This window comes from Hyla sarda, chromosome 2 (genome assembly GCF_029499605.1).
Source record: "Hyla sarda isolate aHylSar1 chromosome 2, aHylSar1.hap1, whole genome shotgun sequence".
Classification (NCBI taxonomy): domain Eukaryota; kingdom Metazoa; phylum Chordata; class Amphibia; order Anura; family Hylidae; genus Hyla; species Hyla sarda.
Window position 1 is genome coordinate 16,993,042 of NC_079190.1, and position 12,841 is coordinate 17,005,882.

Consider the following 12,841-nt stretch of genomic DNA (forward strand, 5'->3'; position numbering starts at 1 on the left):
GTTATTCTTAAGAAAACATTTCACAGTGAAACTCCAGCTTGGAGCCAATATGGAGGGGGCATGTTGGCTGCCGCTCCGTGCGGCGGTCGGCACGCCCCCTTCCAGTAAACTGCCAGAGATCGTGGGGGTCCCAGCAGTTGGACCCCCGCGATCTGGAACTTATCCCCTATCCAAAGTTATATAAATTATCTTTCACTCCAGAACTCCTTTAAAGATGATATTATGCCTTAGGTGGTACACGTGCCAGATGTGGCAAATGTGAGATTTTTTGGGGGCATGTTCCACATCATGGGGTGACTAGGACTGTAGGATGTTGTGAGAAGGGGAAGTAATGAGTGACCTCCGGAATACTGCATGTATTTTGGGGGTCCTCTTGCTCTATGGGGGATCTGTGGATGTTATGTGGGTCCTGTCACTGTATATGGGGGTGCTATGAGGCGGTCTGTAGACATAATGGGAATTATACCATTTTTGTAACATTTGGGTCTGGTTTCAGGTGTTCTCCAAGCTGCTGTACCCCGTGGTGCGAGAAGCGGCGCTGTCTGTCCTCAGGTATATGCTGCTGAGTTTTCAGCACTCACCCGAAGCATTTCATTTGGTAAGTGTCAGAATATTTCGCCAACACTTACATGTTTTCCCAAATATTATACCGTGCTATAAAAAAGTATGTGCCCCTTTTCTATATGTCCCCATTGTTACCTATTTCTTACTCTTGTTGGTTTATGATTGTAACAAAAGGGACCTGTATAATGGCCTTACATTGTTACTGAGCATTTAAAGGGGTACTCCGCCCCTAGACATCTTATCCCCTATCCAAAGGATGGGGGATAAAATGTCTGATCGAGAGGGTCCCGCCACTGGGGACCCCCCGCAATCATCTCCGTGCTGCACCCGGTGTTCGTTTAGAGCATCGGGTTCAGCGCCGGAGGCTCGTAATGTCATGGCCGCACCCCGCTCGTGACATCACGGCCACGCTCCCTCAATGCGAGTCTATGGGAGGGGGCGTGACGGCCGTCACGCCCCCTCCCATAGACTTGCATTGAGGGGGCATGGCTGTGATGTGACAAGCAGGGCGTGACCGTGATGTCACGACCCTCCGCCCCACATCGCCAGTTTTCCGGCACGGAACGAAGTGCACTCCATGCACCGGATGTCTGGGGTGCCGCAGCCGAAATCTCAAAAATATTTCTATTCAATGACGCAAGTTTATAATTTGTAAATTGATACAGACAGCTGCCGAGCCCTTGTGACTGCTCTGTGATAAATATAATAAAAAGCAGTAAAATCAGACAACAGAAACATATTTGACCATATATTGTGATCCACCTTTAGTAAAATGTAGTTTTCAATTTTATACAGTCTATATGCAATGTAATAGTCTGGAATCCAGGCTGTTTAGCTCACAGAGCATTGTCTAGACTGGATACAATTGTATCTTAGCTGAGAGCAGGACGAGCTATGTACAATGTATCAGTCTGGGGTCAAGGATGTTTAGCTCACAGAGCATTGTCTAGACTGGATACAATTGTATCACTTCTCAGCTGAGTGCAGGACTAGCTATGTACAATGTATCAGTCTGGAGTCCAGGATGTTTAGCTCACAGAGCATTGTCTAGACTGGATACAATTGTATCACTTCTCAGCTGAGAGCAGGACTAGCTATATACAATGTATCAGTCTTGGGTCCAGGATGTTTAGCTCACAGAGCATTGTCTAGACTGGATACAATTGTATCACTTCTCAGCTGAGAGCAGGACTAGCTATGTACAATGTATCAGTCTGGAGTCCAGGATGTTTAGCTCACAGAGCATTGTCTAGACTGGATACAATTGTATCACTTCTTAGCTGAGAGCAGGACTAGCTATGTACAATGTATCAGTCTGGAGTCCAGGATGTTTAGCTCACAGAGCATTGTCTAGACTGGATACAATTGTATCTTCTCAGCTGAGAGCAGGACTAGCTATGTACAATGTATCAGTCTGGAGTCCAGGATGTTTAGCTCACAGAGCATTGTCTAGACTGGATACAATTGTATCACTTCTCAGCTGAGAGCAGGACTAGCTATGTACAATGTATCAGTCTGGAGTCCAGGATGTTTAGCTCACAGAGCATTGTCTAGACTGGATACAATTGTATCACTTCTCAGCTGAGAGCAGGACTAGCTATGTACAATGTATCAGTCTGGAGTCCAGTTTGCAGTATTGCCGCTACCAGCAGGCACATGTAAAGCCAGCATAGAGCGGGCCTTCACCAGCGGATTTGCAGCTTAAAATACGCTGTAATTCCACGCGTGTGAACGTACCCTAAAACTGTAAAACATCTATAAAAATCCAGAAAAATGAAAGAAATAGATAGATAGATAAGTATATAATTCAGTATTACCGCAGTTGTCATCATCTTGTCTATCAGATCGTTCCTCACATCCCACAGATGGTTTCCTGTCTTTCCAATGAGAGCACAAACTCGGCCACCAGCTGCCTGGAGCAGTTTGCGGAGCTCGTCCATTGCATGATCTTCCGCTTCTCGGGGTATCCTGATCTGTATGAGCCGGTCATGGAAGCTATAAAGGTAAGCACTCTAACTACAATGGGACCTGCAGCAAATATCCCACGTTCTCCTTCAAACCTTGTCTCCAAAAGGTTTTCCCTTTTTTTTTGTTTTGCTTTAACTCAAAACATATTCATGCCCAGCGGAACCGAGCAAGCATACGTAGAGGAAGGATGTGAGGAGTAACCGTCAACCAAATAAGACAACCAAATATGGTCTTTGACTGTACAGTGACCCCTCGACCTACGATGGCCCCGACATACGATCATTTCAACATGCGATGGCCTCTCGGAGGCAGCATCAACATACGATGCTTTTGTATGTCGGGGCCATCGCATAAACGGCTATCCGACAGCGCAGACTGCTTCAGCTGCCCCCGGATAGCCGTTTATGGTGCCCCATGTGGTCCGCTGACGATCACTTACCTGTCCTCGGGGCTCCGGCGTGTCCTCTTCGGGATCCCCTGCATCGTCGGCGCTCTCCGTCGTCGTCATCACGTCGCTGCACACACCATCCCGTCATCCAATAGGAGGGGCGTGCGTAGCGACGTGATGGCGGCGACGGAGAGCAAGGATGCCGGGGAAGCAGAGGCCTTGCCGGAGCGTCGGGGACACCCTGGGGACGCGATGGAAGACGACATCTCGGGCAGCGGTGACGAGCGGTGATGGTCCGGAGCGGGGGGGACAGGTGAGTACAACTTTCTCTAACAGTGGTCTTCAACCTGCGGACCTCCAGATGTTGCAAAACTACAACTCCCAGCATGCCCGGACAGCCGTTGGCTGTCCGGGCATGCTGGGTGTTGTAGTTTTGCAACATCTGGAGGTCTGCAGGTTGTAGACCACTGTCCTATACTTTACATTGCACGGATCCCTCAACATACGATGGTTTCAACAAACGATGGTCCATTTGGAACGGATTTTACCATCGTATGTTGAGGGACCACTGTATATTCTTCTCTCTGGCAGAAGCTACCAGTCCCCAATGAAGATCGGATAAAGCAACTTCTTGGACAGAACGCCTGGACCTCACAGAAGAACGAGTTGGCGCCATATTATCCCAGACTGGTGTCCAAGTCTGACACCGGGAAGATCGGCCTGATAAACCTGGGGAACACGTGCTACATGAACAGCATCCTGCAGGCCTTGTTCATGGCCTCTGAGTAAGTGTGACCCTCACTGGGGTAGAAGGATCCTTACTGAACAGGCCCATAATGCCCACCCAGAGGCGTAACTTGTACCTTCTGGGAATAAACCTACAAACACCTTGGGCCTACAACAAAATGACCCCCACCAATAATGATCCTAAAAATAAAGTTTAAAATATTTTATATATTTATTATATTGATAATGATAAGTATTAAAACTAGGGATGCACCGATATATCGGCGGCCGATACATATCGGCCGAAAATAGCTATTTCGGCAAAATGCCGAAACAACTAAAAATCTGCCGATAATGACCACCTCCCCTGCCCGCCCACAGCACAAGTTACAAACACTGCCAGTGGCAGAGGCACTCGTGGGCGGTGCAGGGGGGGGCGGCCGCAACATCTGGGGGGGTACTTCTTTTTATGTGCCCGGGCCGGCTCCCGTGTGTGGCTGCAGGCGGGGGCCGACCAGAGCATATAAAACCTAATACTGTATACTAAAAACCAGGGGGCCTCCAGCTGTTGTGAAACTACAACTCCCAGCATGCCCGGACCGGCAAAGTCTGTCCGGGCATGCTGGGAGTTGTAGTTTCACAACAGCTGGAGGCCCCCTGGTTTTTAGTATACAGTATTAGGTTTTATATGCTCTGGTCGGCCCCCGCCTGCAGCCACACACGGGAGCCGTCCCGGGCACATAAAAATTATTCCTAATCCTATCCCGGACATCCCTGTGTCCCGAAAAATCTTTTCGGGACATAAGGATGTCCGGCGGTCACTCACCATTCCCCAGCTTCTTCCTGCGATCCTTCCGCGATCCTTCGCTTCTCCGCCTCTATGGTCGTACGCACGGGACGTCACTGACAACCATAGAGACGCAGGAGGACCGCAGGATCGTCGCAGGAGAATGCACGCCGGCCGGGGCCTGGTAAGTGACCGCGTCATCTTCAGTGTTCCGGTCATCGCTCCTCCGGTCCCGGCACCGGCACCTACTGCTATGGTCCATGGGCCATAGCAGTAGATGTGACCCCGGGCCGGAGGAGCGGTGACCGGAACACTGTGGGGGCAGCAGTACAGACATACAGCCTCCAGCCATACACTGTATATGTCTGGAAGCTGTATGTCTGTGGGGTGGGGAACTGCTGACCTAATGTGGGGGGGAGCTGCCTGATATTGTGGGGGGGGGAGCTGCCTGATATTGTGGGGGGGGGGGGAGCTGCCTAATATTGTTGGGGGGAGCTGCCTAATATTGTTGGGGGGAGCTGCCTAATATTGTTGGGGGGAGCTGCCTGATATTGTGTGGGGGGGAGCTGCCTAATATTGTTGGGGGGAGCTGCCTGATATTGTGTGGGGGGAGCTGCCTAATATTGTGGGGGGGGGGGGGCTGCCTACAAATGTGGGGGGAGCTGCCTAATATTGTTGGGGGGAGCTGCCTAATATTGTGTGGGAACTGCCTACTATTGTTGGGGGGAGCTGCCTACTATTGTGGGGGAACTGCTGACCTAATGTGGGGGGAGCTGCCTAATATTGTTGGGGGGAGCTGCCTACAAATGTGGGGGGAGCTGCCTAATATTGTTGGGGGGAGCTGCCTGATATTGTGTGGGAACTGCCTACTATTGTTGGGGGGAGCTGCCTACTATTGTGGGGAACCTGCCTACTATTGTGGGGGAAATGCTGACCTAATTTGGGGGGAGCTGCCTAATATTGTGGGGGGGGGGGAGCTGCCTGATGTTATGGGGGGGGGGGAGCTGCCTAATATTGTTGGGGGGAGCTGCCTAATATTGTGGGGGGAGCTGCCTAATATTGTTGGGGGGAGCTGCCTACAAATGTGGGGGGAGCTGCCTAATATTGTTGGGGGGAGCTGCCTGATATTGTGTGGGAACTGCCTACTATTGTTGGGGGGAGCTGCCTACTATTGTGGGGAACCTGCCTACTATTGTGGGGGAAATGCTGACCTAATTTGGGGGGAGCTGCCTAATATTGTGGGGGGGGGGGGAGCTGCCTGATATTATGGGGGGGGGGGGAGCTGCCTAATATTGTTGGGGGGAGCTGCCTAATATTGTGGGGGGAGCTGCCTAATATTGTGGGGGGGGGAGCTGCCTGATATTATGGGGGGGGGGGGAGCTGCCTAATATTGTTGGGGGGAGCTGCCTAATATTGTGGGGGGAGCTGCCTAATATTGTTGGGGGGAGCTGCCTACAAATGTGGGGGGAGCTGCCTAATATTGTTGGGGGGAGCTGCCTGATATTGTGTGGGAACTGCCTACTATTGTTGGGGGGAGCTGCCTACTATTGTGGGGAACCTGCCTACTATTGTGGGGGAAATGCTGACCTAATTTGGGGGGAGCTGCCTAATATTGTGGGGGGGGGGGAGCTGCCTGATATTATGGGGGGGGGGGGAGCTGCCTAATATTGTTGGGGGGAGCTGCCTAATATTGTGGGGGGAGCTGCCTAATATTGTTGGGGGGAGCTGCCTACAAATGTGGGGGGAGCTGCCTAATATTGTTGGGGGGAGCTGCCTGATATTGTGTGGGAACTGCCTACTATTGTTGGGGGGAGCTGCCTACTATTGTGGGGAACCTGCCTACTATTGTGGGGGAAATGCTGACCTAATTTGGGGGGAGCTGCCTAATATTGTGGGGGGGGGGGGGAGCTGCCTGATATTATGGGGGGGGGGGAGCTGCCTAATATTGTTGGGGGGAGCTGCCTAATATTGTGGGGGGAGCTGCCTAATATTGTTGGGGGGAGCTGCCTACAAATGTGGGGGGAGCTGCCTAATATTGTTGGGGGGAGCTGCCTGATATTGTGTGGGAACTGCCTACTATTGTTGGGGGGAGCTGCCTACTATTGTGGGGGAAATGCTGACCTAATTTGGGAACCTGCCTACTATTGTGCGGGAGCTGCCTACTATTGTGGGGGAGCTGCCTACTATTGTGGGGGAACTCCCGACCTAATGTGGGGGAGCTGGCAATCTAATGTGGGGGAATCAAATCTAATGAGCGGAGCGCTGCATTTTACCAGAAGACGGGGAGAAGTCATTTTCGGTATCGGTTTCGGACGGACATTTTTTTTTATTTCGGTTTCGTTTCGGTTCTGAAATTTCCATTTCGGTGCACCTCTAATTAAAACATACATAAAGACTGTATAACAAATACAGAATGCAAAATACATGTTAGTTAAAATGTTAAAATAAAAGAAGTGGATGCTGGGGCAAGAAAACCTGGTGTAAACAGGGCTCTATGCAACTAGTAAGACAGAGTTAGGGGAATATATATATATATATATATATATATATATATATATATAGTGCCACTGCATTTGTAAAGTGCAAAGTGCCACAAAAACTAAAATTATAAAATGTGAAAAAATACAAAAAAAATCACAGTGCAAGGTGCATTAATATAGTGAATTGATCACATCAAAGTGCACAGGGAACATAATATATATATATATATATATATATATATATATATATATATATATATCAGTATATGCAGACCCACAATAAAAAGTGAACAGTGCCAAACCAATGAAGAAATGATAAAATTAAAGGGGTTATCCAGGGAAAAACTTTTTATATAAATATATATATATATATATATATATATATATATATATATATATCAACTGGCTCCAGAAAGTTAAACAGATTTGTAAATGACTTCTATTAACAAATTTTAAAGGGGTATTCCAGGCAAAAACTTTTTTTTATATATCAACTGGCTCCGGAAAGTTAAACAGATTTGTAAATTACTTCTATTAAAAAATCTCAATCCTTCCAACAGTTATTAGCTTCTGAAGTTGAGTTGCTGTTTTCTGTCTAACTGCTTTCTGATGACTCACCGCCCGGGAGCTGTCCAGCTCCTATGGGGATATTCTCCCATCATGCACAGCTCCCGGGACGTGACATCATCATTGAGCAGAACTTCAGAAGCTAATAACTATTGGAAGGATTAAGATTTTTTAATAGAAGTCATTTACAAATCTGTTTAACTTTCCGGAGCCAGTTGATATATAAAAAAAAAGTTTTGCCTGGAATACCCCTTTAATCCTTTCAATAATTATCAGCTGCTGAAGTTGAGTTGTTGTTTTCTGTCTGACAACAGTGCTCTCTGCTGACACCTCTGCTTGTCACGGGAACTGCACAGTAGAAGAGGTTTGCTTTGGGGATTTGCTTCTAAACTGGGCGGTTCCCGAGACAGGTGTCATCAGAGAGCACTTAGACAGAAAAGAACAACTCAACTTCAGCAGCTGATAATTATTGAAAGGATTAAGATTTTTTAATAGAAGTAATTTACAAATCTGTTTAACTTTCTGGAGCCAGTTGATATATATATAAACGTTTTTTCCCTGGATAACCCCTTTAATATGTAGCAGCAGTGTTACCCCGGAGCGACCTGAACTCACCCCAGCCCCAGAGTTCAGGTCGCTCCGGGGTAACACTGCTGCTACATATTTATTTTATCATTTTTTTCCTTGGTTTGGCACTGTTCACTTTTTATTGTGGGTCTGCATATATTTATATGTTCCCTGTGCACTTTTATGTGATCAATTCACTATATTTATGCACCTTGCACTGTGATTTATTTGTATTTTTTCACATTATTTTGTAATTTTATTGTTTTGTGGCACTTTGCACTTTATATATGCAGCGGCACTATATATATATATATATATATATATATATATATATTCCACAGACTCTGTCTTACTAGTTGCATAGAGCCCTGTTTACACCAGTTTTTTCCCCCCAGCATCCACTTCTTATATACATTCAAGTATTTTCTATACATTTTAACTAACATGTATTTTGCATTCTGTATGTTTTATTCTGTCTTTATTTATGTTTTAATACTTTTTCATATAAATCTAATAAATATATAAAAAGTTTTAAACTTTATTTTTAGTACCATTATTGGTGGGGGTCATTTTGTTGTAGGCCCAAAGCATTTGTAAGTTTATATATTGTTCTCTTTTTAACCCCCTACTATACAAATTTATTGAGTCCACAAATAGAATGGATTTCATTGGTCGTCATATTGTAGCTTCTGGGCCTACTGCAAAAATGTCTAAGAGGGCCCCATGTCTACCATGTGCCATTTATAATACTGGTGTCTTCTTATGGCGCAGAGATGACTTGGAGCCCTGTGAAGGGTCCTAACGCGCCTGCTACCTCTGCACCTCCTATAGTTACTCCACCCAGTTGGCACCATTGAAATGCTCTTAGTACCTCTTTAGTACCCCCTTTGTTAATGCTTTCCATTGAGATGACTTGAACTAAGTGGAAAAACTTCCACAAACGTTTGACAACAGTATGTTACATATGTAGCAGAGCTAGATTTGTGACCTAAAGCTTTGCTTTGTTCATGGTGTCGATGAGTTCATCAGGCAGCCCCATGTAACTTCAGAGTTAACACACTGTAATATCTATTAGAGGTAAGAGCCAAGCTAGGGTCTACCAGGAACATGGACTCACTGTCTATTGGGCACTAGAGATGAGCGAACTTACAGTAAATTCGATTCGTCACGAACTTCTCGGCTCGGCAGTTGATGACTTTTCCTGCATAAATTAGTTCAGCTTTCAGGTGCTCCGGTGGGCTGGAAAAGGTGGATACAGTCCTAGGAGACTCTTTCCTAGGATTGTATCCACCTTTTCCAGCCCACCGGAGCACCTGAAGGCTGAACTAATTTGCGCAGGAAAAGGCATCAACTGCCGAGCCGAGAAGTTTGTGACGAATCGAATTTACTGTAAGTTCGCTCATCTCTATTGGGCACTATGGGGGTTATGTGTTAACTCTATGGCAACCAGGAAAAGAGGGAGGGCAGATATCAACTCTGAGTGTCTGCTCCGCCATATGCTGAAATATTTATAGTCCTTACAAAGGAGGTCTATTAATAAGCTGAAGCTAAACGATAGGTGTACCGGGAAGAACCAGGTCTAAAAGGGGGCTCCAGGTCCCGAGCAGTAACAATCTGACATTATTTAGGCTGGGTAGGTCCAAAAACAATCCTCGCCCATCCTGGTAGTGCCAGGCTGCTGCTGCCTTGCTTAGTATCCAGCTGATTTTTTTTAGAATACGGGGAACCTCACATTTTTCTAAAAAATAAATAAAAATGCTGCCTAGCGCAGCCCTGTATAGTGTACTAAGGCCCGGACTCCAAGCTGTCCCAAGTTCCTGCTCTGTGCTGGCATCGGGCCAGCTCAGAGCATTGACTTTAGCACTCGGCTATGCAGAAGGTATACATTGTATACCGTATTTTTCGCCGTATAAGACGCACTTTTTCTTCCCCAAAACTGGGGGGGAAAAGTCGGTGCGTCTTATACGGCGAATACACCCCTATCGCGGCGGTCCCTGCGGCCATCAACGGCCGGGACCCGCGGCTAATACAGGACATCACCGATCGCGGTGATGCCCTGTATTAACCCTTCAGACGCGGCGATCAAAGCTGACCGCCGCGTCTGAAGGGAAAGTAACACTAACCCGGCTGTTCAGTCGGGCTGTTCGGGACCGCCGCGATTTCACCGCGGCGGTCCCGAACAGCCCGACTGAATAGCCGGGTTAGTGCTTACAGGACACCGGGGGGGACCTTACCTGCCTCCTCGGTGTCTTCTCCGTTCAGGGATCCCCTGTATGGCCGGCGCTCTCCTTCCTCGTCATCACGTCGCGTACGTGCGTCGGCGTGCGTAACGACGTGATGGCGGCGACGGAGAGCGCGAATACCCGGCCGGCAGCAGAGACGTTCCAGAGCGACGGGGACACGGCGACAGCGATGGAGCGACTTCTAGGGCAGCGGTGACGGGTCCGGAGCGGCGGGGACACGTGAGTATTACCATCTCCTGCAGTGGTCTTCAATCTGCGGACCTCCAGATGTTGCAAAACTACAACTCCCAGCATGCCCGGACAGCCAACGGCTGTCCGGGCATGCTGGGAGTTGTAGTTTTGCAACATCTGGAGGTCCGCAGGTTGAAGACCACTATTGGGTTCAAAATCTTTATTTTTTTAGATTTTGCCCCTAAAAATTGGGTGCGTCTTATACACCGGTGCGTCCTATAGGACGAAAAATACGGTAACTCCTGCCCAACAACAAAAGAATTTAGGAGCATTGCTCCTTAAAGGGGTACTCCGCCCCTAGACATCTTATGCCCTATGCGACCCCTGCCATCTCCCTGCTTCACCCGGCGTTCGTTTAGAGCGTTGAAAAAAATAAATAAATAAAAAAAGGGCAGAATAGGACAATTTTAAGCATAATTTTTTTTTTAAGTAGTAAAGCAAATAAAACCTATATAGATCATTGTAATCGTATGGACCTACAGAATAAAATGATCTGTCATTTTTACCGAAAAGTGCACTGCATAAAATCAGAAGCCCCCAAAAATGACAAAATTGCATTTTTATTTTTCAATTTTGCCCCACAAATATATTATAAATACACACAGTGGAGGAAAAAAGTATTTAGTCAGCCACCAATTGTGCAAGTTCTCCCACTTAAAAAGATGAGAGGCTGTAATATTCATCATAGGTTTATAACCTCAACTATGGGGACGGGAGGAAAAAGAGAGAAACCACACGGGGTGCCCAGTGCATTATCCCTTGCAAACAAATATTAAAGAATAAAGGTTGGTATTGTACTCACCTTGAGCGCAATATAAATGCGCATATCACCACTCCAATTGGGGTACAGGGTGTTGGAGATAGACCGGGAGTGCTGCGATGCCGGAGGGGAGTGGAATCAGATAGAAATTTGCCCACACTAGAGGCTCCCCCTGGGCGTGATTAGCAAAACCAGGGACCAGTGGGCAATTACAGCAGCATTAGGCCCGACTGACAGCTTTCTCCCAGGTTACCTCCAGTGTGACTGGGCACACTGTCACACTGGAGGTAACCTGGGAGAAAGCTGTAAGTCGGGCCTAATGCTGCTGTAATTGCCCACTGGTCCCTGGTTTTGCTAATCACGCACAGGGGGAGCCACATGAATCTGTTCTACATCTGATCATCTGCCTAAAGTTTATTCGTTGGGAGAAGCAGCGCCTAAGAGGGATTTTTTTCATTGTACTTCTTGCATACCTCAACTATGAGAGACAGAATGAGAAAAATAAAATACATAAAAATCACATTGTCTGATTTTTAAAGAATTTATTTGCAAATTGTGGTGGAAAATAAGAATTTGGTCAATAACAAAAGTTCATCTCAATACTTTGTTCTATCCCCTTTGTTGGTAATGACAGAGGTCACATGTTTTCTGTCTTCACAAGGTTTTCACACACTGCTGCTGGTATTTTAGCCCATTCCTCCATGCAGATCTCCTCTAGAGCAGTGATGTTTTGGGGCTGTCGCTGGGCAACATGAACTTTCAACTCCCCAAGGTTTTCTATGGGGTTGAGATCTGGAGACTGGCTAGGCCATTCCAGGACCTTGAAATGCTTCTTGCGCAGCCACTCCTTCGTTGCCCGGGTGGTGTGTTTGGGATCATTGTCATGCTGAAAGACCCAGCCACGTTTCAACTTCAATGCCCTTGCTGATGGAAGGAGGTTTTCACTCAAAATCTCACGATCAATGCCCTCATTCATTCTTTCCTTTACACGGATCAGTCGTCCTGGTCCCTTTGCTGAAAAACAACCCTAAAGCATGATGTTTCCACCCCCATGCTTCACAGTAGGTATGGTGTTCTTTGGATGCAACTCAGCATTCTTTCTCCTCCAAACATGACGAGTTGAGTTTTTACCAAAAAGTTCTACTTTGGTTTCATCTGACCATATGACATTCTCCCAATCCTCTTCTGGATCATCCAAATGCTCTCTAGCAAACTTCAGACGGGCCCAGACATGTACTGGCTTAAGCAGGGGACATGTCTGGCACTGCATGATTTGAATTCTTGGCGGTGTAGTGTGTTACTGATGGAAGCCTTTGTTACTTTGGTCCCAGCTCTCTGCAGGTCATTCACAAGGTCGGGGGTTCTGGGATTTTTGCTCACCGTTCTTGTGATCATTTTGACACCACGGGGTGAGATCTTGCATGGAGCCCCAGATCGAGGGAGATTATCAGTGATCTAATAATTGATCTAATAATTGCTCCTACAGTTCATTTCTTCACACCAAGCTGCTTGCCTATTGCAGATTCAGTCTTCCCAGCCTGGTGCAGGTCTACAATTTTG

At 47.1% G+C, this 12,841-nt stretch overlaps 1 protein-coding gene across 5 annotated transcripts in view; it reads left to right on the top strand.

The window, feature by feature from the left end:
• The window catches only part of USP35 (ubiquitin specific peptidase 35), a 70,775-nt gene that overhangs the window by 40,115 nt on the left and 17,819 nt on the right, over positions 1-12,841 (top strand). For all 5 annotated transcript variants that reach the window (XM_056561260.1, XM_056561259.1, XM_056561258.1 and 2 more), the window contains 3 exons: positions 497-598; positions 2,409-2,567; positions 3,512-3,705. In XM_056561260.1, the coding sequence (XP_056417235.1) occupies positions 497-598; positions 2,409-2,567; positions 3,512-3,705 (455 nt within the window). The remainder of the gene's footprint in view (positions 1-496; positions 599-2,408; positions 2,568-3,511; positions 3,706-12,841) is intronic.